Source organism: Ooceraea biroi, chromosome 4 (assembly GCF_003672135.1).
Source record: "Ooceraea biroi isolate clonal line C1 chromosome 4, Obir_v5.4, whole genome shotgun sequence".
Classification (NCBI taxonomy): domain Eukaryota; kingdom Metazoa; phylum Arthropoda; class Insecta; order Hymenoptera; family Formicidae; genus Ooceraea; species Ooceraea biroi.
In genome coordinates this window covers 8,424,185-8,449,609 of record NC_039509.1, presented here as the reverse complement: position 1 = coordinate 8,449,609, position 25,425 = coordinate 8,424,185, and the positions used below count along the sequence as shown (strand labels likewise).

At 39.5% G+C, this 25,425-nt stretch overlaps 3 protein-coding genes across 4 annotated transcripts in view; 2 read left to right on the top strand and 1 right to left on the bottom strand.

Annotated features, from left to right (window-relative positions):
* The first annotated feature begins 2,162 nt into the window (after positions 1–2,162).
* On the top strand, positions 2,163–4,394 carry LOC113561873. The gene is made up of 2 exons (XM_026969404.1): positions 2,163–2,634; positions 2,719–4,394. Exons 1-2 carry the CDS (start codon positions 2,507–2,509, stop codon positions 2,927–2,929), a joined length of 339 nt encoding a protein of 112 aa, XP_026825205.1. The 5' UTR covers positions 2,163–2,506; the 3' UTR covers positions 2,930–4,394.
* Positions 3,091–6,354, top strand: LOC113561872. The gene is made up of 4 exons (XM_026969403.1): positions 3,091–3,474; positions 3,832–3,973; positions 4,065–4,240; positions 4,337–6,354. Exons 3-4 carry the CDS (start codon positions 4,068–4,070, stop codon positions 4,794–4,796), a joined length of 633 nt encoding a protein of 210 aa, XP_026825204.1. The 5' UTR covers positions 3,091–3,474; positions 3,832–3,973; positions 4,065–4,067; the 3' UTR covers positions 4,797–6,354.
* Positions 6,355–6,461: 107 nt separating this feature from the next.
* The window catches only part of LOC105280645 (lanC-like protein 2), a 115,842-nt gene continuing 96,878 nt past the window's right edge, over positions 6,462–25,425 (bottom strand). The window contains exons 8-9 of one of the 2 annotated variants that reach the window (XM_026969401.1): positions 6,960–7,062; positions 6,462–6,889 (exon numbers count right to left, since the gene is read on the bottom strand). In XM_026969401.1, coding sequence (XP_026825202.1) covers positions 6,807–6,889; positions 6,960–7,062 — 186 coding nt within the window. In that variant the 3' untranslated portion in view covers positions 6,462–6,806. The remainder of the gene's footprint in view (positions 6,890–6,959; positions 7,063–25,425) is intronic. The other variant, XM_026969398.1, reaches the window with a different exon arrangement.

Below are 25,425 nucleotides of genomic sequence, written 5' to 3'. Positions count from 1 at the left end.
TCATGTATTGTCGAACCATAATCCTATATGTTTACTGCTTGACGTATCTATTGCCGATCGTGAGGAATTAATCGTTCTCAAGACTTAAGAGGAAAGAGCACCGAAATTTGATTTCCTTAAGTGATAATACGTTTAAAAGGTACAATACCTTTAAAAAAGTAAATTCACAACCCCCCCCCCTCATAAACCCTCCTTAGAAATTTTTTAGAAAAGTTTTGGCACCAAAAATGAAAAGAGCATATTTTGATCAGGGTTGGGAAGTAACTCGTTACTTCTAACGAAGTTACAGTTACAGTTACTTTTTTCGGTAACTCTAACTTCTTCTCGTTCCTTTTTCTCCACTGTAACTATAACTTAACTCAGTTACATATGTTCAGTAACTAGTAACTAATTTTATAGTTACATTCATAGTTACTTTCGAGCACTTAGGGATCCTGCCCACAGGACGCGGCAGCGCGGCAACGCGGTGGCCAATCACCGTCTTGCTTTTCTGATATCACTTACATTACGGCGACGAGTGGTGCCAGACGCTTTGGCTTTAGTAGCATGCGGTAGCAGTGTTAGGAACGTTGCACATGCTATGACGTGTAAAGAGGATACGAATACGAGTCAATGTATCGCGTTTCACTTTTTTTTAAATATTGTGAGTGAATATTCCTGTAATAGGAACATCTCTGTCTGGTTCTACGAGAATAAGATAAATAAGATAGGTAAGTAATGTATTTCGCCTTTTCTTTCGGATTTTTCGCGATTATTTCTGTGATTTTAGGATATTACTTCTTCAGAATTTTATTTAGTTTTTCAGAATTTTATTTGTTTACTGTAGTGTTTATTGTGCGTATTTTGTAACGCTTTCTGGATATGTGTATCACAATAAATATGACTTTGGTATATATTTGTGTACAGTTCAAAAACGTTCAAGCAATGGAGGCATCTCAATCTTCAGAGAAGGATCATAAAATGCCATGGCCAGCATATGCAGAAGTATTTCAGTTACAGGAACAACTTGGAAACGAAAACAACTGGGCATTTTTGTGCAAAATTTGCGTTGGCAGGAAAATTATTCATGCAAACAGAACTTCAACTGCAAATTTAAGGAAACATTTAAGTGTAAGGTTTTGTGTATTCAATATTTATACATTTTTTATTGAAAAATTTAGTTAAAATATAATTCAGTCTAACGATTCATGTAGAACAAATCAAAATAACAATCAGAACACAGGGTGTTAGGACCAATAACACTATTGACAGTGTGTTACATTAACATATGTAATAACGATAACCACAATCACGTAAATGCTTCGATTCAACAGTGTTATTAGCTCTAATGTCCTGCGTTATGATTGTTATTTTGAATTATTTTTAGCATGTAAGGTTACTTTTGGTTATTATATTAATCCCTAATATCCCTATACTTATGGATTGTTGTATTCCTATCAAGTTCAGTTTCTTATATAATTGTTATTCTAGTCTTAAAAAAATAAATATGAATTAAATATTGTGATAATGAATAATAAGCAAATAACAATCTGTTTAGTGTGGAGTGTTGATTTCGTAAGACCTTGTATGCTTAAATGTTTCTCTTATTTAAATTAATGAATCTGTACAAATTATATACAATGTAAAGGATATAATAATCCATAAATTTCTTATTTCAAAAACTTAAAAACTAATATTATAAATTAAGTAATATTAAAATTAAATAATAATATTAAGAAGCTATATTTTTAATTTCTTTAATTAAACTTTTAGATTTACCAGAAACGTATAATAATATTAAGAAACAACATAATTACGAGACATTCAACATTGAATATATATAAAATAGTAGGTATCAAAAGTATGACATGACTTGAATGTATTATGGTTTTTTTCAATTTAGCATTAGCAATTACGATCAAAATTAGGATTTAAAAAATTTTTTTAATTTATAATTGTCTAAATTGAGAAAAACATGCGTGAAAATGATCTTTTTTTAAATGTAAACAATACATAACATAATACTACCTTTATATATTTTAAATTTTCTTATAAGATTTTTCGTAAAAATTCTTTTTCTTTTCAAAGAAATTTTTACTATGTTATTATTTCTTTATTATGAAATTACTTATGTATATATATAAAATATCGAAACTATTATATTGATATGTTGTTTCTATCTCTTTTTTCTTTTTTTCTCTTTCTGTATGTGTATGTATGTGTGTGTGTATAAAATTAATAGATAAAACAAAATTAATAGGCAAAACACTCACACCTGTTAAAAAACATAGATGAGGCAAAACTGAAGTTATCAAATAAACGTCCAAGTGAAGATTCTCTGAATAATGTTCCAAACAAATGTCAAATATTGGAGAGATGGGGCTCTGGGAGCTTAGCAGTTACTCAAAAAGCATTAGATAAAGCGATACTGCGCTTCATTATTGAAGATATTCAACCTCTTGCCATTGTAGACAATCCAGCATTCATTAATTTGGTTAGAATTGGACTTCCTTCGCATATCCGTATAATGTGCAGAAAAACATTAAGAAATAACGTTTGTGAAATCTATCATAAAATGAAGGCTACTCTTGAAAACAAATTGACTGAAGTAGAACTAGTTGCGACGACAGCAGATCTATGGAGCAAAGCAAAAAGGTTAGTGATTTATGATGACTTTATAGTTTTATTTTTTCTTTGAATTGTAATTTTTTATGCATAAATTAAAATCTGAATTTGTAGGAGTTATTTAGGAATAACTATTCATTGGGTGAATCCCGTAACTTTTGAGAGAGAGTCGGCTGCATTGGCTTGCCGTAGGATGAAAGGCAAACATACATACGATGTTTTAGCTCGAGAAATTAAGTCAGTCTTTCTCGAATATCACATCCAAAATAAAGTATGCTATACAACTACCGACAATGGATCCAACTTTATTAAAGCTTTCCGGTAAGAGCTTCAAAAATATAGTTTTTATACTTTTTAAATTTTTTACATGTGCAAACAAATGTGGCATTCTTTACCTCATTCGTGCATTTCTTTTATCACATATAATACAAATAATTAATTAAAACGATTAAAATTAAAGTAATAAACATATAATTAACAAAATATAATTAACATATCAAATATTTTAATATACTTCATAAATAACATTTTTAAATATTTTTTTAGGTGTTTTGAAAAGGACGAGGATGAGACATCTGTAGAATTTCACGATTTAAGTGCTATTTTAATTACAGACTATATAGAAGATACGAATACAGAAAATTTACTTATTCTTCCGCCACATCATAGATGTGCCAGTCACACTTTAAATCTTGTCGCGGTGAAAGATTCCGAGAAAGCTATAGATAATGATGTTTTATACAAGAAACTATACAGATTGACATTTGCCAAATTAACCAAATTATGGAATAAACAGAATCAATCTACACAAGTAGCTGATAAAACAAAAGAAATTTGCAGTGTCTACTTAAAAACTCCTGTTATTACAAGGTAAAAAGATTTCTTATTGCGTTAAATAATCAATATGAGATTTATTCGATCTTAGACTTGATGACACGCGTAACAATTTTTATCAATGTTGAGAAGATAATATTCGCAGTGTTTATATACGAGTCATTTGATGGCTTATATATAAATATCACAGATATTATTCTCTGGACACAATGGTAAAAAATATTACAACTGTCATCAATCCTAAATAATTTGCATATTTACTATGTTTCAATATTAATCATGATGATAAAATATTCATTTTTATTTCTCATTTTTTTATTCAATTCTGCATATAAATATATATAAGTTTGTTCTAGAATAATAATTTTATATACCTTCATCTTTATTTTGTAGATGGAACTCCACTTTTGATTCCATACTGCAAATAATAACACTTTTGAAAAATGATCCCGAAATAATTAACAAATGTCTCGATTACTGTAATTTGCAAAGACTGACAGAAAATGAAATTAAATTCATAGAAGAATATTGTCAGGTACACCACTTTAGATAGATTGTAATATGTATCTGTAAAGATTATAATATATATTTAGTAATATATCTCTTTCTTATTTTGTTTGATTTAGGTAATGAAACCTGTATCGCAAGCCTTAGATATATTGCAAGGTGAGACAGGAATGTATATGGGATATTTATTACCGGTCTTGAAAACTGTAAAAGAAAAATTAGAAACACTGAACAAAAGTGGATTTACGCATTGCCAATCACTAATCGCAGCAGTTCAACAAGGTTTAGATAAAAGGTAATAGATAATTTGTTAATTTAATTAACATGTGGTTATTAATTTTGCTTTTAAATAAAGAACAACTTTATTCATGGATTCTGAACATACTCTTAGATTTTCCACATTATTTGAGAAAAAAGAGCTTATTATTGCAAGTTGTTTGCATCCAAAATTTAAATTAAATTGGATAAATGGAGAAGAAAGGAAACTCGCTAAAAATTACTTGGAAGACTTATTAGGAATCCGTTCTGCTGAGAATTCCCCAAATCTTAATGAAAAACTCGATAACTGCGATGACTTTTTTACTTTTGATCAGCAAACAAAAGAAATTGAGTCTACACAAGAAGAATTGTATCGATTCTTAAAATCGAGTAACTGCAATATTGGTATGTTAAATGATTATACTACAATTAAAAAACATTTTATTAAATACAATACGGCACTTCCGAGTAGTGCATTCGTTGAACGAATGTTTAGCGTCGGTGGCTCTGTAATAACGCCACAAAGAGGACATCTTCACGATGACATAATCAAGTATCAAATCCTTTTAAAAATTAATAAAAATTTTTATTAACATTTTAGATATTAAATCGTTTAACCGACTTTAATCTTGATGTTCGATAAATACATATAACAACCGTTTATAAAGTGAGTTTGCTAGATATAAGTTTCACCTGCGTGTACTTTTATTTTCTGAAAGTAATTTTATGTATGAAGCAAAAAATATTTTATTTCTTCGAGTTGTATGTCAGTTTGCAAAATGGCGAGAAATAAATGAAATTTCCATTTTTGTTAGCGCGCGTAAGTACTCTTATGTATATAATGAGATGTCTCGATTAAAGAAATCAACTCGACTCGAGATTGCGTTTCGTGTTTCTTAAACAAGTGTTTCGATCGATCGCAAATGAAACTAATCACTAATGCAACCTCGATCATTCTCGACACACCGCTTTTATTACTATTCTCTTCGAGATATTTGCGTCTAATAACCTTCTTTATAGTGTAACATTATTAGTACTTATAATGTAACATTAATGTAATTATATAAATAATAAATCAATATATTTAGAAAGCATATTTATATGATTTAATTTTTATACCTCTACAAGATTGTTATTGAATCTTTATCCCTGTGTAGATGTGATATTTGTTTTCATTGCAAGAAAGTAACTGCAAAGTAACGACTCGTTACTTTTTGAATAACTGTAACTGTAACGCGTTACTTTTCAGAATCGGTAACTTGTAACTGTAACTAGTTACATGTTTAGTGAAAAAACTGTAACTGTAACTAGATACTTTTATAAAGTAACTTTCCCAACCCTGATTTTGATACGTAAATATATCAAGTTTCGTAGAATTGTACGTTGAAGTTTAGACAGTGGATAGAAAATTCAACTTTTTTTCGGCAACTTTGGGGAGCTCTAGCTCAAAAAGAGGGCATTTCCGCACACATGTTGATATGAGAAAAGTTTCTTATTTTGGCCTATAGAATATGCTCTTAAATTTTTTTGCATCAATTCTGGAACACCCTGTATAGGGCTAGAAAGGCTTAGGAAGGGGTTATTCTGATTCTGGGAATTGTTTTTTCATGAACCAGCGTCGTTGTTGTTTAAGTAATTACCACAATACCACGGTATCGGAAGACAGCTTTATGGTAACTGTTTTCGGGAGTTGATGTCCGGCACTTGTAATGATCCACCTTTTGACCCCCTCCCCCTACCCTTAGATATGACGATCCAAACGTCCGTTTCGTTACTCTGATTTTTTTATATTGAGTTTCTAGTTCGCGGGTCCCCATGTGTGTCCGAATTCTTGGTATTAAAGATCGGTGAGTGACTTTTATTGCCGTCAACGGATGACACCTTTCAAGTGCCGCCCCAACTTTCCCAGATCTAGAGCGATCTCCGTTATTTATTTATATTTTTTTTCTTCTCTGCGTACTCCAGATATATATTTTGTCTACTGAGTGCTTCGGCTGGACACAGGCGCCAAGTCTCTTATTTTTTTGTGGAAGAGTTTTCGTTCATCACTTTGAGACATTTTTTGCTGAGACAATATGGCCCCTGCACCCGCGTGATTGCACTTGTCGCAGCATGGGAAATGGTTCGTTAGATTATAAATTTTTCCATCTAGGTCTATGTATTATTTCCTTTGAGAGCAAGGAACCGTGGAGTCTCCTGGACGTAACAGTTATTATTATTATTTACTTGTGAGATATTTATAATTTACTTATTTTTAAATATTGATTTATTTATATAACGTAATCCTTATAGCTTAATCTTAAAAAGAGATTTATCTAACTCTAGAAAGATATTCTATATACAAAGTTTCAAACTGTCAAACAGTCATTCACGATCACGCTCGTACTTTACACAATTATATGCAACAAAGAATCAGGTACTAGATAAAAGCAACAATGCAAATCTCCAATTTTACATTATTTCGATACAAACCGTACATATAATTAAAGCGAAATTGCATATCTGTTTTTATTATGGATGTAAATAATGTTATTTTTATTTATATAGTAATTATATATAATTGTTATAACTTAGATTAATATGGTAAGTTATTTTAATCTTTCTTAAATCTTAATATCATAAGTTGGAAATTTAGCTATATGTGACTGCTGTACATCTAACAAAAAGTAGATAACACCAGCGAGACCTGAAAACACAAACAATGAATATGAATAATTAATTTCAAAATTAAAATTAACTTAATCAAATTAACTTACCTTCGAATAACGAGAATAGTCTATCAGGAGATCGGTTTTGATGTGTTTCATAATGAAAACACCATTCAGCAAATTTACAAGCTCGATATAAATATTTGATATCCTAAATTATCAAAAAATAAGAAATAATGATTAATTATTTTACTAGAACAAGATATTTATTATTCTACTAATAAGATATTCCAATTTTTCACAACATAGATTATAAATAACCAAAGAATTTTAATTGAACTAGTTTACCCAGTAAAAACGTCTCAATCAAAATGATGTCAAAGTATCGTCAAATTGATGAGAGATATGACGACATCAAAACTTGCAAAGCGTATACTATTATTTAGAGCTGTTTCAAGGCTCAACTTTAGTATACTACCCCCTTTCGATTGTGATGAAATTTTACAGATATGTTGTGCTAACTGAATGTTGTCAAAAACTGGAGTGCGAAGTTGCGGAAATGTCTAGTTTCCGAGAAATTTAAATTTGAATTATTCGCCTTAATCAACATTTTTTAACAGTTTGATACAAAACATAATTAAAAAACTCAAGTTTCTTAACCTAAATAATCACGTACTGTATATCATGACAGACTAGAGAAATACAAATCTCGTTTGGGGCCGTAAGCATGAGGAGGGAAGGCGGGAAGATATGGACTTTGGGCAAGACTACGATTTCTGGAGCGCCAAGTTTTGACCGTGGATTCTTCATTTACAGGTCATTATAAACAAAACTTGAGGAGTAGTGAAAGTGGCTATCTGGTTTATTTTAGGAGATATGGAGGTTTTTAGTTATCCCGCCAGAACCAGTGTAACAAATTTCACACAGATTTTGATCACTTGGTACATGGCACGGATCCCGGCGGGGGGAGGGGCGAAGCCCCGCCCTCCCGCGAAGCGGGCTGAAAACCGAGCGTATATGTCCGGGGCTCCAATTTCAAAAAATATAACCGGTAATTATACACATAAGGAGACATAAGTTTCGAAAATATAGTAGTTATTTTGAATATGAACGAACAAACTTTATTTAAAGCAGTGAATCATTAATATATGGAATAGTTTGTTTATAAATACAAAGTATTCTTTATTTTAACCAAAAGCACAAAACAGGTAAATACAAATTATTTTCTGCTTTAATCGAAATTAAAGACTTTTTCGAAACTACTTTAATCGAAAGTGAACAAACAATGACCGACGGGAAAGGTCAATGCCCTTGACCTTGTTAGGGGCCAAGGTCAATGTCAAGGTCAGTCGGAGATCGAATATTTATCTTATTTTTTATATCAAACTGTTAAAAAATGTTGATTACGGCGAATAATTCAAATTTAAATTTCTCGAAAACTAGACATTTCCGCAACTTCGCACTCCGGTTTTCGTCATTTAGTTAGCACAACGTACCTGTAAAATTTCATCAAAATCGAAGGGAGGTAGTATACTAAAGTCTTACCCTGTTTCAATCTCTAAACGTTGAGATACACTGCTAAAAAAATATGGATCTAATATTTTTCGATGCTCTACACAATGCTCGGAATTACATAAATGCACATTTCGGCCCGATTTCTGAGGAGACGCCTACTGTTTCCCCATTGCCCCCCCCCCCTCCCGAACGACTCGACTGTTAATCGCGCGTGTGATGCTGCTTCTTTACATAAGAAATATGCCGGAATCGTACTTTCCGCCAAATCATTAAAATATATTCCTTGTTAATAATTTTTATTTTTATAAATAATTAAATGTTAAATTTTCTATCATTAATGTATTATTATGATAATATATTTAATAATGTATATGATACATACGTAATTAGAATTTTGACAGTAGTTTTCCACATCACTCGTAAAATACTATTGCTGATACGTTTTTTTAAAGGTTTCCTTGTTAGACTTGTTCATTAAAAAATAAGAAAAAAGTGATAAAATAAAATAAGTATTAGTATATTTATACTATTACACTTATCATTATCATCATTCACAAGCGAAATATCGTTAAAAGTATTGTGCGAGATAATGTTAAAGATCCATATTATAAAAAAGTGCTATTTGCGTAATAGTGATAATGATGATAACTATGATACCACATGTGATAGTGCTATGTGATAGGTAATCAAGCGACGCGGTAGCGTCGCGACGCCAAGTACATAAAGAACGAGGTTCTGAGCGGTGAGAGCCACTGCATAGACGTCGCGCGCTACCAAGTAGCTTATCCATACTTTCACGTCACCCTAACTTTCGATTAAAATATCTCAGAAACTAAAGCCTTATGTAAAAATCTAACGGCACTTTAATAACATAATCTGGATGCAAGCTTTCGATCGCGACCACTCCGAACGTGATTGGTGCAGTCTATCCTGAGATATCGTAATCGTATTCTAGATTTGTGACGTTCCGTTTTTCAGATTCAGGTTCAGACTCACGTACGTATGCACACAAGCAAAGCGAGTTTGTCCGTTGTCATATATTAAGAGGTGGTTAAGTAATAACTGTTTAATTCCGACATGTCTTTTATTAACTATAATGTAGTGCACATTATTTTAAGAAAGAAACTTAATTTGCCAAACTTCGGAGCCGTCACTAAACGTGCCGTTGTGTACGAGAGTAGGCTCTCAACTGACTATGAACTGCTCGTTCTCGACTCGCAACGTGTCGCGACATTTGGGGGAATTTCCTCGAATCCACTAACACGAGTACGTGTGACTAAATCGTAATACATTACATCCGTCAAGGTGCGTTCACATAAGCGCGTTATGGAGAATTCACACTGCGTTTGATACGTTGAGTATTGAGATATCACGAATCTGCTTGCGCTGACTTTTTGACAATCGTTTGTAGTTTCGTTTTGTTTGTAGTTGACCTGTTCAAAAGGTATTAATTAACATTTGTTTAAATGAAAAATAGCTAACTTTGCCATTTGTTAGATATCTCGGTTCAACTACAAACGAAACGAAACAACTGCAAACGATTCTAAAGAAGACTGCGCAAGCAAATTCGAGATATCTCAAAATTTTTTAAATTTACAAAAAGCAATGAGATCATTTAAAAAACCTTATAAAGGTGAAAAAAGTACGCCAAGTACATAAAAAATCTCATCTTGTACGCAACAAAAAGTTTAAAATGCTATTTATAAAAATCAAAACTAATATGAAATCAATAGTTAACTAGCCAAGTACCTCGAAGCAATTCAGTTTGAGTATTTTATCCAAATGTTTTCCATGCATACTCTCTTATCACATGACGACATTGAAGTACTTGGAGTGCCCGGGTCGCATTAAAACATGTCCTACCTATAATTTGTACTTTATATGTAAATTATGTGTATCGACTAAGTAATTAAAAGAGATATTTATAATCACTTTCTTAGTCTGCAAAACTGTAAATGTGTTCATTTTATTTCTAACAAAATTTGTGTCATTATTGAAAATCAAGATACAAAATACAGTACAAATCAAGATACTGTACAAATTTATAAGAATTTTAAAAGATATTTAGAAGAAGACATGATCACTGCGACACGGGCACGCCAAATACTTCAATGTCGTCATGTGATAAGAGAGTATGCATGGAAAACATTTGAATTAAATATTCAAACTGAATTGCTTCGAGGTACTTGGCTAGTTAACTATTGATTTCATATTTAGTTTTGATTTTTATAAATAGCATTTTAAACTTTTTGTTGCGTTAGTACTTATTAATAGACCAAAGTGCAATATAGTGTACTTATTAATATTATTTTTTCTTTGTTTTGACATATTATCACTAGCTTTATTTAGAAAATGGATAGCGAGCAAAGATATGTGCAATCTTTTGATAAGGTATGGGAATCTTTCGCATCTATTTGCAATAAAATCACCTATCTTCTGTGTGGTTATCAATCTTCTCTTGTACAAAATTTTTTTCTTCATAGGCATTATAAAAATAAACATTTAAGTAAGTAGTCGAAATATGTGGACGAGGAGGAATCTAATTGAATCGAGGATTTAAAAGCAATTTATCAAAATTGTAGTTCGAATTCTCATATCAATAATGCTACATCTTCAGTAAAAGCTTTTACAGCATGGTATACTATTTCAAATCTTATCGCGAAAAATTCCAAGCCGTTTTGCGAAGGAAAATTTGTAAACAAATGTCTCATCGCAGTAGTAGAGTCGTTTGGAAATTCTTTGACTCTTGAAGAAGCTGCCAGCATTCCTTTAAATGATAAAACTGTAAAATTACGAATAGATGATAGTATTAGTTCTTCCTTAGAAACAATTAAAATCTTTATTGGAATCTTGTTCTTTCTTTTCATTATGTCTCGATGAGAGCACCGATAATAGGCATGTGAGTCAATTGAGTATTTTTGCTTAAATCGTGCAAAACAATTTTTCATATGTCGAAGAGCTCTTAGAGTTTGTTCCACTACAACAGCGGTATATTGATATTTTCAAAGCTGTTAACCAAACTCTCCAAAACTTTGATATTGAGTTTTGAAAATGTTCGACAATCATAACTGATGGCACAAAGGCAATGCTAGGTTCGAAAAATGGATTCTTCGGTCAAATAAAACAGCAAGATTTAAAGTTCCCTGTCATTCATTGCATTATTCATCAAGAAGCGTTATGCGAGGAAGTTGTGAAACTATGCACCGCAATGCAAACCGTCACAAAAATTATTAATATTATTAAAAGCGGTCAAAAATTCCTTTCTCATCGAAAGTTTCAATACTTTCTGGAGAAGCATAACGCAATTTACACAGATGTGCCTTTATATTGTGAAATTCAGTGGCTCAGTGCAGGAAAATGTTTAGAAAAGTTCTTTGCAATAAGAAAAGAGATCTTTCTTTTCAAAAAAAATTTTCTGTAAAATGTGACGAATTAAAATTTTTTTCGAAGATTTAGACTCGCTTTACGAGTTTGCTCTACTAACTGACATAACAAATCATTTAAATACTTTAAATTTAAATATATTAGATACAATTTTTGTCGATCATACTGGCTAACGTGTGCTCGATGGTCAGCACTAAATACGCGATAAACTGCACGCCGACGGGGTTTGTCAGTCATATGCAGTAATAAATCATCAAATGAAGCTGGAAAGGAGTGTTTTGTCTTGAGATCGTCTGCAGACTCATCAGTAGGGCTGTGCAGACGATCCCTTGCCCTGGAAGCTGATAAACGAAGTTGTTAGAAATGTATATATATATTGCAACAGCGCCGTACAGAGTGCCTGCGAGAAACCCACAAGCGCGTCTCCACACGGCACATATTGCAAACCCTATAACTAGATCAAGGGTGAATTGAATTGAAATATTGTTTTTAATTGCCAGTTCAGTTTCATATATATTAGATACAATTTTCGTCGATCATACTGGCTAACATGTGCTCGATGGTCAGCACTAAATAAAAATAATATTTCAATTTAATCCACCCTTGATCTAGTTATAGGGTTTGCAATATGTGCCGTGTGGAGACGCGCTTGTGGGTTTCTCGCAGGCACTCTGTACGGCGCTGTTGCAATATATATATACATTTCTAACAACTTCGTTTATCAGCTTCCAGGGCAAGGGATCGTTTGCACAGCCCTACTGATGAGTCTGCAGACGATCTCAAGACGAAACGCTCCTTTCCAGCTTCATTTGATGATTTATTACTGTATATGACTGACAAACCCCGTCGGCGTGCAGTTTATCGCGTATTTAGTGCTGACCATCGAGTACACGTTAGCCAGTATGATCGACAAAAATTGTATCTAATATATATGAAACTGAACTGGCGATTAAAAATAATATTTCAATTTAAATTTAAAGCTGCAAATCAATCAAATCATTTCACAATTAGTTAGTCATGTCGATTCTTTTCAAAAAGTTATTACTATTTGAAAATCATTTAGAAAATATTATAATATTTTTAATTTTTTGCCTTCTTGCCAGACTCTCATTGAAGAACACAACACAAATTGTAATTTTAAAAAATACTTTAATATAATTGATTCTGTAATCAATTTGATAAATCAATTTGATACACGTTTCAGTGATTTTGAAACGCTTTAAGAAACGCTTTAAGAAACGCTTTAAGAAAAGATTTAATACTTTTTGAGAATCCTTTGACTGTGCATATTCAGAACTAAAGCTTAGAATTTCAGGAAGAACTTTGCGATTTGCAAAGTGATCTTTTTCTGAAGACACGATTAGAAAAGAGGTCGAATTCTTCAAACTTTTAGATGTATCGTGTTATCCACATCTTCGAAATTTTGGTCTTCATATTTTCTCCACGGATTCACACATTTATGCGAATGTTTTTTTTTCTAAAATGAAATTACGAAAACAGAAAAGCGTTCTTGTTTAAGCGATGCATCATTGTCTTCACTGATGAACTAGTTCTTCTAAACTCTCTGTGGATATATCATCCTAGTAGAATCGTGTAAACAATCTAGAAGGCCAAATTAAAAGTTTTAAATTAATTGATTGTTTTGATTTCTCTTTCTTTATATAATATCTTACGAGGTAAAATTTTGCTTTCCTGTCAAGCTACATCATTATCTTCATCTTCTTTTAGTGGAATAGGCCTACTGGGGAAACCACTTTAAAAAGAACGTATCAACAGTATCTCACGGCTGATGTGAAAAGCTATTGTCAAAATTATAATTATATTATAGATACATTATAATTATATTATACATTATTATTATCAATATATTATTATTATTATTATAGTAATACTTTAATAATAGAAAATTAAGCGTTTCATTATTTATAAAAATAAAAATTATTTACACACAAGGAATATTTTAATGATAATTTGGCAGAAAGTACGAATCCGGCATATTTCTTTTGAGACGTTCCTGAGAAACAGCGTTACATGTGTGATCGGTAGCCCGGTGGTCTAGCCCCGGGGAGGCAGCGGGGGGACAGTAGGCGTCGGCTCAGAAATCGGGCCGAAATGTGCATCTAATTCCGAACACTGTTCTACAACATATCCAAAGCCCATTAAAATCGGTGAGAGACAATTCCGAAGATTCCCTTGTGAAACATTTTCAATGGGTTATCACATTTAATCCTTTTAATATGGTAACGTCGGCTGTATAGCGATTATAAAGTATATTCATGTAAACCGCTGGCGTTTACGCATCTGAGAAAGAGAATCATATTTTCCACTTTCTTACATAGTTTAATTCAGTATATTAAACATATAACTTTCCAAGCTTAAAAACAACATAGAATTTACACATACGCAATATTTATTTAAATTTGCATTTACTCTATAGACCATTTCATGGATATAGCCGGCGTTAGGAGAGAAAGGATTAAAGTATTGGCCGAAAGTCCATGCCGATTGCCTTAGTAAAATTCAAACGCAAAATTCTGCATTAAGAATTAATACTATGAAATGTCTAAAGCCTGCCAAAAAATCACATGAATTTTCCGATAACCCAAAATTTCGTATTAATTCACGCACGCTTTCTGACATCACTAGTGTCTGTGTCTATGTCTGTATCTGTCACGACAGGGAGGGTTTGAAGTCTCTAAATACCGGGGAAGTGACGAGCTCCGGGGTCCTCATCCCTGCCGTGACAGAAAACAACACACACACACACACACATACACACAAGAGATGAAAATCCGACCGTGCAACCTCCATGCGGTACACCTCCGGTAGTGCTAATGCCGACGGTACTGTTACTTTCAACCCTCATAATTACAAAAGTATTTAATGGAAAATATTTTATTATAGTGTTTTGGAAAGCTCTCCAGATAAGCTACAAAAATATGCAATAAAAAGGGAGGGTTCCATTTAAAAAATTCAAGGCGACCTTTACGTAACCTTGGCAACGCCACCTATGATCAAACTGATAAGACTAGTGAATAGATCTTTTTAAGTCCTACAACGTTTGTATGGGCAACGCTAATGCTGACGGTAAACATTAAAATACTAAAGAGAAAACTTCAGTGTCTGATAAAAAGCGAGTTATTATTATTGGCCCGTCAAATTGAACCTGAGTTTTCGGGATAAAAGGGCGTTTTAAAAAAATGTTTCAAACAAAAGTGACTTACTGTTGGTAAATATTCCGATGAGGGGAGCCTGCCCCGATGACCTTGACCTTGACATATATTATAGAGGTCACCCTCCTGAGTGACCTTCAAGAGGTTTTAGCCGTCGCTCGTTGTTTACTAAAAAGTTATTAAAAGAAGTTTAATGATTTTGCACGAATTTTCAGCCGTCCACGACAAGCAAAAGGTTATATTTTCCGAAACTGGAGCCCCGGACACATGCACTCGGTTTCAGCCCGCTTCGCGGGAGGGCGGGGGGCAGGGGCTTCGCCACCCCCCCCCCCGTAGAACCAGTGTAACAGATTTTACCGTACAAATTTTGATCACCTGGTACACGGCACGGATCCCGGCGGGGGGGGGGGTGGCGAAGCCCCTGCCCCCGCCCTCCCGCGAAGCGGGCTGAAAACGAGCGTATGTGTCCGAGGCTCCAGTTTCGGAAAATATAACCTAACCAGGTTAGGTTAGGTTAAAGCAGAGAATACTTTGTATTTAACTGTTTATGCTTTTGGTTAAAGTGAAGAATACTTTGTACTTATATTAAAAGAAACTATTCTATATATTAACGATTCACTGCTTTAAATGACTTTCCTTCCTTCGTTCATATACATATTCGTCTTTTATATCTTTCAATATTCAAAATAACTACTATATTTGCAAAATTTCTTTTGTTAATACTTATTTATAAACAACGATCGACGACTAAAACCTAGTACGGGTTATTCGGGAAGGTGACCTTTGTAATATATGTCAATATTATGTTCTTGGTTCGCGTAGACAGCTGAAAATTCGTGCAAAATCATTAAACTTCTTTTGTTAATAACTTTTTAACAAACAACGAGCGACGGCTAAAACCTCTTGATGGTCACTCAGGAAGGCGACCTTGACAATGTATGTCAAGGTCAAGGTCATTGGGGTAGGCTCCCCTCATCGGAATATTTACTTTACTTTTCGATGGAGAATCAGAATCTGCAATAAAAAGTTGGGGTTTCAATTTAAAAAAACAAAGTTAACCTTCACATGTCCTTGACACGTTCACTCAAGGTAAAACCAATGGCACTATCTTATTCCCCTCTTCAAACCAAACAACTTTTGTCTGAAACATTTTTTCAATATATCAATATTTTCTAAGATAATTGACCGTTCCGGAACTTTTGCCCCGCATAATAGTTGCCGATATTGAAAATTCTTTGAAAAAGTACTGAATTCGCGAAACTATGCTCAAAACTAAGGGAAATTATATTTAATAATGCATGCTTATCCTGATTATTTATTGATTTATGTATGATTGCGTACTATTTTATACATTATGTATTAGGGCGTACTAATTTATACATACGCGGAAGTTTCGCTCACTTGACGACAGTTCAAAGTGTGACAGTACCCAGTAATCTCGATCAAGTGCGGAAGTTACGCTTACTTAATGGAAGGCGACAGTTAATTTTTCTTTTAAAACAGAAGAAAAAAAGGGTGAACTAGTGCCAAGTCATCACACAGTATCTCTGGCCCTGTCCTGGATAGCAGCTCAGCCGCTAATACAAACTTAACTAAGCACGTACGTAGCAGAACCTATCAAGTAAGCGATCCTTTCGTTTCACTTTCTGTGATACTCTTTTATTTCAATCCGTCTAATGTAATTAATTTCAATTTCTAATTTTGATTGGTAATGTATTTTCTTCCTCGACCCCGGATAGCAACAGAACTTATAATTTTATTTCAATCTGTCTAATGTAAATAATTTCAATTTTTTATTTTGACTGCTAATGTATTCCTTTTGATGTTATTCTATTTATAATAGCCCAAATATAATGTATTAAAGTTTTGAGAAAAAAGGAAATTTCATTTATTTGATTACCCTCCATTCACCCCCTTCTCACAACAAGTCGTACGGGTCCTATCCCTGGTAAGAGGGATTCAGTTCCCTGACCAAAAAAGGGACCAATGGGCAGACCTATCCGAGCCTAGGGTAAGATCGATCCCCAGGTTGTTGACCTAAAGCCAGAGCACATTGGTCAGCTGGACTCGTGTTTTGGGACCTGAGTGCAAAAATTCACGAGAGGGCTTCTGTTGCGCCCTTCCTCTCGAGCTCACCTGTTCCGGAACTTTGGACGTAACAGACCCACTGAGTAAAAGTGGGGGCTCGTCCGGGATGATAAGTACGATCTGTTGAGAGAGGAATGAATACGAGGTCTCGAAGCGATAAACAGGTGCTTGATGAAATCTATAACATAGCAGTGGGCAGAATTGCCCCTCCCCCTTCGTCCGCACCTCCTCATACTTCCGCCCCTATTGAATTTCGTGACCGTATCCGCAAAGCACTAAACGTTTCTCCAGATCAAACCTTAGTCGGTGAAGAATCTTCCATATTTAACATCCTTTAATCTTACTGAAAAAACTCTTGAACCTACACTCGAAGAGATTGAGAATCCAATAACCATGGCACAGAACCCATTCGCCACATTGAAATAGGCGATTGAGGCCGTGCCCTTTTTCGACGGCAGCAACATTCCTTTAAGCTACTTTGTCGAAGGGTGCGAAGAAGCTAAATTTATGTTACCTAGCGAAGCTGAATCACAGTTCACAAAAATTATTAGAACCCGCATAGTAGGCAAGGCGCGTAGAACTATACTGGGTCAAGATTTTGAAACTGTAGCTTAACTGACAAAATATTTAAAACAAATTTACGGCTCCTCGAAAAATGCCTATCAGTTACAGGGAGAATTAGGAAATATATATCAGAAAAATGAGGAAGATGTAGTCACCTATGCCAACAGAGTAAAGGTTTTGGCAACCTAAAACAAAACAGTAAAACAGATAGTATCTACTAGAGGTATATTGCAGCTCTAGCAACCTTCAATCAGATCCTAACATTAAGGTTTCATTAGAAAAGGATATGGCGAAATGCTTTATTAGAGGATTGAAACCAGAAATAGAACAAAAAATCGTCAGGGGCTTAGATGTTCAAGCAACTATAGCAGATGCTTTAGGAATAGAGAGAGAATTGTATGCAATGACGGATTTACGACAGCGATCGGACAATAACTCAAACAAAAACAATTTACAGAATGTAAATCAAACCTGTCAGATATGTTATAAAGTGGAACATGCAGCTAATAATTGCAGGAAAATTGCTAAACTAGTGTAACGTGTCACGAGTGAGCGGATAGCTCGCGAGTTACGAGGAGTCAGTGGAACCGTGGCGATAGGGAGGTAACGAATTGATAGGCCGGTGTGACAAATAAACCTCAGTATATTTAGTCTGTTCTTCTACAAGTAAGCGGTCTTATATCTATGCGGTGTCTTAAGTCTACGCGGCATCTTTTATCTACGCGGGGTCTTATATCTACGCGGTGTCGCGGTGTCTGAGATCTATGCGGCGGACTGCGCGGCGGTGTCCGGGTCGGCGGAGTATTTACGGCGCTGCGGGGTTCGAATCGGTGACTCGGGCTATGTGATGGAGTCGCGATTAGGCGGAGTCAGGTGGACTGGGACGGTGCTGCTCATTTCGCAGGATTGGTCTGTGAAGTTCCTGCTCAATTCGTAGGCTTAGGCGGAGTGCCGCTCAATTCGCAGACTTAGGCGGAATAGCGGACTCTCTGCTCAGCTCGCAGCTTAGGAGGATACCAGAGCCGAAGAGCTCTGGCCAGGGAATTGTGTAGATGGTCTCGCTGGTCGTTGGAGTCGTGGTACTGGGGATAGCGGCGCTTGGCGGGGTGGCGCGTTAAGTCGCTAGATATACAAAGTACCGTAATCCATAAGACTCAATGTATAAGGGATTTGGATTCAAAATGGTGTCAAAAGTGTACATAGTGCACACTTTTGTAACATATGTGCAATAAAGTACACTTTTCTAACCTGATTGTGAGCCCTAAGATGTATGAAATCTAAGAAGTGTTTGTATGATGAAAGTAAAATATCGAAGAACATGCCAAGTTGCTGTGTGGAAGGATGTAAAAATCGCAGCGAGAAAGATTTTTGCTTATTACGCATTCCAACAGGTGACAAGAGTAAAGAAAGCCGCGAAAAATGGTTAAAATTAATTGGAAAAACTAATGTTATAAAAAATGTTAGCAATAATAAAAGTTTTGCTATGAAAGTATATAAGCAATATGAAACGTAATAAATAAAAATACTGATTTATATAATTTTTATAGTTTTCCTTTTTATTTGCAAGATACATTTATATTATTTATATATTTATACATTTATATTATACATTTATTTATATTAAAATTCGCAAAATACATTCATACATACTTTGAGTGAGCCGCGTGTTGGACTCAAAATGGCGGATGATTGCAGTACTTTGTATATCTAGTGACTTTAGTAGCGCGCAAAAATTCGCGCGCGTTTCGTGATGCCAGTGACGTAGCAAGCGGCTGCGTCACATCTCCCTTTTGCTAGATGAAACCTCGCGTGGACGGTTGTTACTGCTCCGACGTCGCGGTTTGTTTCCTCGCTGTCGTATTTCTTGAGGTCCTTGACGTGTACATCCCCGAGATTCCGACCGTTTTCCTCGAGCTGTACTATCACCGGTGATACGATTCTTCGCACAATAGAGGGCCCGGTGCATTTCAGCGCGAGTTTACCCGCGAAGTTTTCTGCGGCGTTGGATAGCAGGTGTTCGCGCTTCATGACCGTGTCTCCGGCTCTTGATTGCCAATCCCGACGTCGCAGATTGTAGTATCAGCCCTGTCGCTCGGTGGCCTCTTGTCGGAGCGTGATCATGCGGTATGCGTCCCACATTTGCTCGAGACACTTGATTCGTGGCTGCCGGTCGGGGGTCGGGTCGGCGGGTTCGTCGTAGCCCTCCTGTTCAAGCCGCACGTTTCCGGGAGTCGGTAGCTCTCGTCCCTAGGTAAGGAAAGCCACGGTGTATCCTGTACCTTCGTGTAGGATGTAGGACACGGAGGTGTTGACCGCAAACACCAGTTCGGGCAGTCGGTGGTCTCATGCCCGGTGGTTTGCTCTAATTACGCGATCATCGTCTTGAGAGTCCGATTGGCTCGTTTGACTGGATTCCATTGAGGGGTGTACGGGAAGGTACGTTGATGACAGATCTCCACGCGTTTCACAGCGTCCTCGAACTCCCAGCTCACGAACTGCCTCCCGTTGTCCGAGATTACGGTCTTAGGGCACCCGTGTCGGTATACCTACTCCTCGAGGGCGGCGCTGGCGGTGGCGATGGCGTTTCGGAGCGGCTTAACCTCTAGCCATTTGCTGAAGACGTCCTGTGTCATGATGCCCATGCGTACCTCTTGGAGGATCGGGGTAGGGGCCCAATTAGATCGGTGGCGATGATATTGCCGGGCTCCGTGGTGGGGCGGTGGTGCATCAGTCCGGCTGGTGCTTATTGCGGAACTTTGTTCGCCTGATAGCTCTGGCATCTGCGGACGTAGCAGGCGGCTTCTCGGAGCATTCCTGGCCAATAATATCTTTGGGCCAATCGTGCGATGGTTTTCGTGATGCCGAGGTGTCCGGCGGTAGCGGCGTCGTGGCACTCATTCAGTACCTGTGGTCGCAACGGCTGTGGAATGCACAGCTTTCAGGCCGATTCCTCGTCATCTAGAGAGTGCCGTTCGTAGATGTGCCGATATAGTCTCTCGTTGCGGATGGCGTAATTCGGCCGTTTCTCCAGCTCGGTCTGCATTGTCTCCATCATCCTCTGGTACCACCGACAGGGCTGTTCGGGCACTAGCGCGGCGAGATCGTCGTTGGGATCTTCCTCGTCGTCAAGCGGTTGTCGGGAGAGTGCATCCGGCACGGTGTTGCAGGTCCCCCTTCCGGTACTGCACTTTGAAGTCGTGCTGCTGAAGAGCGACTGACCACCGTGCCAGTAGTCCGGTCGAGTGTTCCAGAGTCCGGAGCCAGCGGAGCGAGAAGTGGTCGGTGAGGACTCTGAATCGGTATTCCTCCAGATATGACCGCATTTTCTCAATTCTCCAGACAACGGCCAGGCACTCCTTTTCGGTAGCCGAGTAGTGTTTCTCGGCCGGCCGTAGGGTGCGGCTTGCATATGCCACTACCCTCTCCTGCCCCTCCACTTCCTGGGTCAGAACGACGCCGATCCCGGTGTCGCTGGCGTCGACCTGGAGAGTGAAGGGTCTGGAAAAGTCAGGACATCGGAGCACGGGGGCGGTGGCGAGTTGGTGCTTGATGGCCTGGAACGCCCGATCCTGTTCCTCCCCATGTCCAACGGGTCTTCTACGGAGCAGCTGGTGTAACGGTGCGGCCACAGTGGTGATGTTGGGTACAAATCGCCGGTACTACGAGGTGACTCCAAGGAAATGTCGTAGTTCCCTTAAGTTGCTCGGGGTGGGGAATTCGGTGATGGCTCGTACTTTTTCCGGATCGGTCCTTAGCCCGTTTTGATCGACGATAAGCCCGAGGTATCAAAGGCTGTCTCGGGCAAAGTGACACTTCTCGACGTTTGTAACGACCTCCCGTACGCGGGGCACTCGGTATAGCTCGTTGCGGATGCGGTTCGTGACGGAGGGTCCGGGGTAGGTGCAGGGCGAGAAATGAGAGCTGGTTCGTCCTTTACTAACTAGCTTATATTTATCAAGATCGGATAACCAAATGCGTCTATGTACAGGCTATTTACAAGTAGTCGCGAGGCGCGGGCTTGTCGACCCGAGGCCCGCGTGTCGTGGCGGTTCGCGACGCGGCGCGCGGGGCGGTGACGTGCGGCCGGAGGCCTGGCTTCCCGCGGGGCCCGGTGATCGGTGCGGTCGCGGTAGGCCTGGTGCGGGAAGCGGAGTCGGGTGCCCGGGGCGCTCTGGACGTCCGGATGTCGAGATGCACTCGACAGAGGCGGAGCACTCTCCACCCCTGGTATCCGTGACCACCGGGGAGACGGGAACGGGAGGAAGGATCCGTTCAAAGTGACGGTGCCGAGATGCACTCGGCGGAGACCAGGAACTCCTGACCCCCGGTTTTGTCCGTGACTCGTAGTGGGTAAGGGCTCGGGAGCGTCGATCCGAGCAGTTCGGTTGACAAGACAGGATTCGGTCCTGAGCGCTCTCGGCCCGCTATTTATTCGAGATACGCGTTGTTTGTCGCGCGTTTCGGGTCGGCGGAGAGGGTTTGTGAAACGCGCGAACGCCGCGTCCACGGAACGGCCGGTACGGAAAGCGGCGGACGCGACGCTACGGCCTCGCTCGGTTTTCTCCGCCCGTGTTCGGCGATTCGACTGTTTATTCGGGCTCGAGGCCCGTTGTCCTCGCCCGCCGATGGTCGGGCGGGCGGCATACAGACGATGCATGTAGTTGCATCGTTACACGTTGATCCGGAATTTTGCTTCGAGCAGCCGGCGGGGCACCTCGCGGAGATTCGCGAGGTGTTCTTCGAACGTCCTTCCGAGGACCACGATGTTGTCTAGATAGGCGAAAGCTCGGGGCTCCGTGTCTGGTCCAATGATCTCGTCTAGCAGGCGCTGGAACGTTGCCGGGGCGGAGTGTAGGCCGAAGGGCATTACCTTAAACTGGAACTGCCCTCGTTCAGGTATAGCGAAGGCGGTCAGCGACTGGCTGGCCGGGTGAAGAGGCACCTGCCAATATCCGTTGCGGAGGTCGATGATGGACAGATACCGCGCCTCTCGGAGTTTGTTCGGGATATGTTGTACCGGCGGAAAGGGGTAGGCATCGCGCTTACTCACGGCGTTCAAGCGGCGGAAGTCGATACAGAATCGATAACGTCCGTCCTTCTTTCTTGCGAGTACTATGCCGAAGTTCCAGGAGCTGCTGGCGCGCTCGATGCAGCCTTCGGTTAGTATCGTGTCGATCTCTCGGTCAATTATTTTCTGCATGGCGTAATTGTAAGTGCGGTATCGCTGCCGGATGGGATTGCTCGTCCTCCAGATGTATATGGTGTTCGGTGCGGTCGGTGGGTCCGGCGATCTGCTCAAACTGAGGCAAGTACTCTTGGAGAAGGGCCTCGAACTGTCTTTGCTGGTCGGGGGTGCAGGTCGCGATACCAGCGGTGTCTCCAATAGTCTCAACGGGAGTAGCCGGGTCGGTGAAGTCCCATGAGAACTCTGCCTTCGTTAGCAGATCCATCCCGACGATAATCAGTGGTCGTAGCCCGGGCAGCATCAGAAAGCCGTGTTCCTCTCAGTAGAATCCGACTTGGGTCTGGATGCGGAGCTTCGTCTGGATGCTCCGAGTGTGTCCATCGGCTAATCTAACAGTGGTGCTCATGAGTCGCTCGTGGCCGCGGTGGCGGAGGCGCCAACTCCTCCGAGATGTAGGAAAGAATGGCCCCCGTGTCCAGCAGGGCTCGGTGATACTCCCCGGCTAGTCGCACTCGGAGATGCGGTCTTGACTCACAATCAGTGTCGTAGCGGTGGTCTCACTGCGGGGAATTGGTGTTATCGGACCGAGCGCCGCTCCCGCCTCAGTCGGCGTGGCGTTTCCCGTCCCATGGCAGTCGCGGATGAGCACGTCCTGCTTTCTACATTGAGAGCAAAATTTCTTTGCGGGCCGTTTGCAAAATCGTCTTGTATGATCCCGTTGGCCACAGTTCCAACAGCTCCTTGGCATTGTAAGTGGCGGATACTGTGGCTAGAGGCCTGTCAGAGATCCTGCTGTCTGCGGTCGGTTTGCTTGCACTGGCCCGTTTTTCTTTCCGGACCCGCTCGTACTCATCTGTGCGGGTTAGTAGCTCCGGCAGCGTAGTGAAGTTCGTTCGTCGGACGTACAGCAATATTCGGGCCGGAGATTGTGGTAGATCCTCTCCAGGCGGGTCGACTCAGGCATGCCCTTGTGTCGGCGCATCAAGGTCTTTATTGCCGTCACGTAGTTTCGGGCGGTTTCGGCGGCTCCTTGCTTCCGTCGTGCAATCTCCTCCTCAAGTTTGAGAGTTGCCGCTCGAGCGTAGTATGCTCGGAAGCATGTCTCGAAGTCTTCCCAGTTTCGCCAGTCGTCCTGGTTGTTGCGGTACCAGAGCAATGCCTGGTCCTTGAACAGCAGTGGCAGGCACGTCAGCAGTTGGCACGTTATGCCGTATCCGGTCCGCAAATCTTCCAGCCGCTCGAAGAATGTCACCCCATTCCGGTCGTCGAACTGGCAGCCCCACTTCTGTACGGTGTCCAGCAGTGTGGATGTCTCGGCAAAGACTTCCGTGGCAGATCTCTCCGCCATCCTGGCGTTGTCGCGACGCACGGTGCAGTGCTCGCTCCAGAACGCGAGAATACGTTCTCGTAGTTCATCTCTGCTTCCCTCGATCAGTAGGCCGTGGCGGGCCTCTCTAGTTCGGCCTTCGGTGAATCCAACCGGTCTCCGTATGTCAGTTCGACATATCAATCCCTTACTCCTGTCGCCGACGTCCCTGTTCGGGCGCCATTGTGTAACGTGTTACGAGTGAGCGGATAGCTCGCGAGTTACCAGTGGTGACAGAGAGGTAACGAATTGATAGGCTGGTTTGACAAATAAACCTCAGTATATTTAGTCTGTTCTTCTACAAGTAAGCGGTCTTATATCTATGTGGTGGCTTATATCTACATGGTGTCTTATATCTACGCAGCGGAGTACGCGGCGGTGTCTGGGTCAGCGGAGTATCTACGGCGCGGCGGGTTCGGATCGGTGACTCGGTCTATGCAGTGGAGTCGCGATTAGGCGGAGTCAGGTGGACCGGGACGGTGCTGCTCATCTCGCAGACTTGACCAGGAAGTTGCTGCTCAATTCGCAGGCTTAGGCGGAATAGCGAACTCGCTGCTCAGCTCGCAGTCTTAGGAGGATACCAGAGCCGAAGAGATCTGGCCGAAGAATGATATCGATGGTCTCGCTGGCCGCGCTTGTATACCGCTGAAGTTGTGGTACGGGGGGGGGGAGTAGCGCACAAAAACTCGTGGTGCTAGTGACGTAGCAAGCGGCTGCGTCACACCAGATTTGGGAAACGAGATCTTAATTTATCAAATTTGTAAAAAAACGAGGGCACAGCGCCAAGAAATGTCGATTCCGCGATCCTCAATCGCGAGCAATGTAATGTAAGGGAAGCACAGTAGTTTGTCAAATATGTTCTAAACCTGGCCATAATGCTAAAACGTGTGGATCAAATCAAGATAACAATAAGAAAACTGCCATAATCTGTCAGTGGTACGAAAAGCCTGGACACTCAGCTAATAATTGGTGGAAAAAACAAAATTCGGACAAATCTAGGGTCGCGTGTCAACTTTGTAATTATGGTAATGTCGCCAAGGGTTGCCGGTAAAAAGTTATCTCAAAAGCATAGCCCTTTTTGTCGGTATTGTAAAGCACAAGGGCACTTGCTTGAAAATTGCCAGTTGCGCATCGCAAGCAACTATAGACGAAACGGTAATTCCCAGGGAAACTACAGCGGTCCCTCGAAATCGGGTGTACATCAGGGGACCGAGCAAGCTTCACACTCGTCGATATCCCAGCAGTCCAATTAGAAACACATGAGCGCAACCGGTGACTGTAAATCTTGATAAGTATAAT

Excerpts from the sequence above, each read along its gene's own strand:
- LOC113561873 (XM_026969404.1), top strand. The coding sequence starts at position 2,507 with ATGTGCAGAAAAACATTAAGAAATAACGTTTGTGAAATCTATCATAAA. Across the intron at positions 2,635-2,718 it reads CTATGGAGCAAAGCAAAAAG|GAGTTATTTAGGAATAACTA; the intron begins GTTAGTGATTTA and ends CTGAATTTGTAG.
- LOC113561872 (XM_026969403.1), top strand. The coding sequence starts at position 4,068 with ATGAAACCTGTATCGCAAGCCTTAGATATATTGCAAGGTGAGACAGGA. Across the intron at positions 4,241-4,336 it reads CAACAAGGTTTAGATAAAAG|ATTTTCCACATTATTTGAGA; the intron begins GTAATAGATAAT and ends ACATACTCTTAG.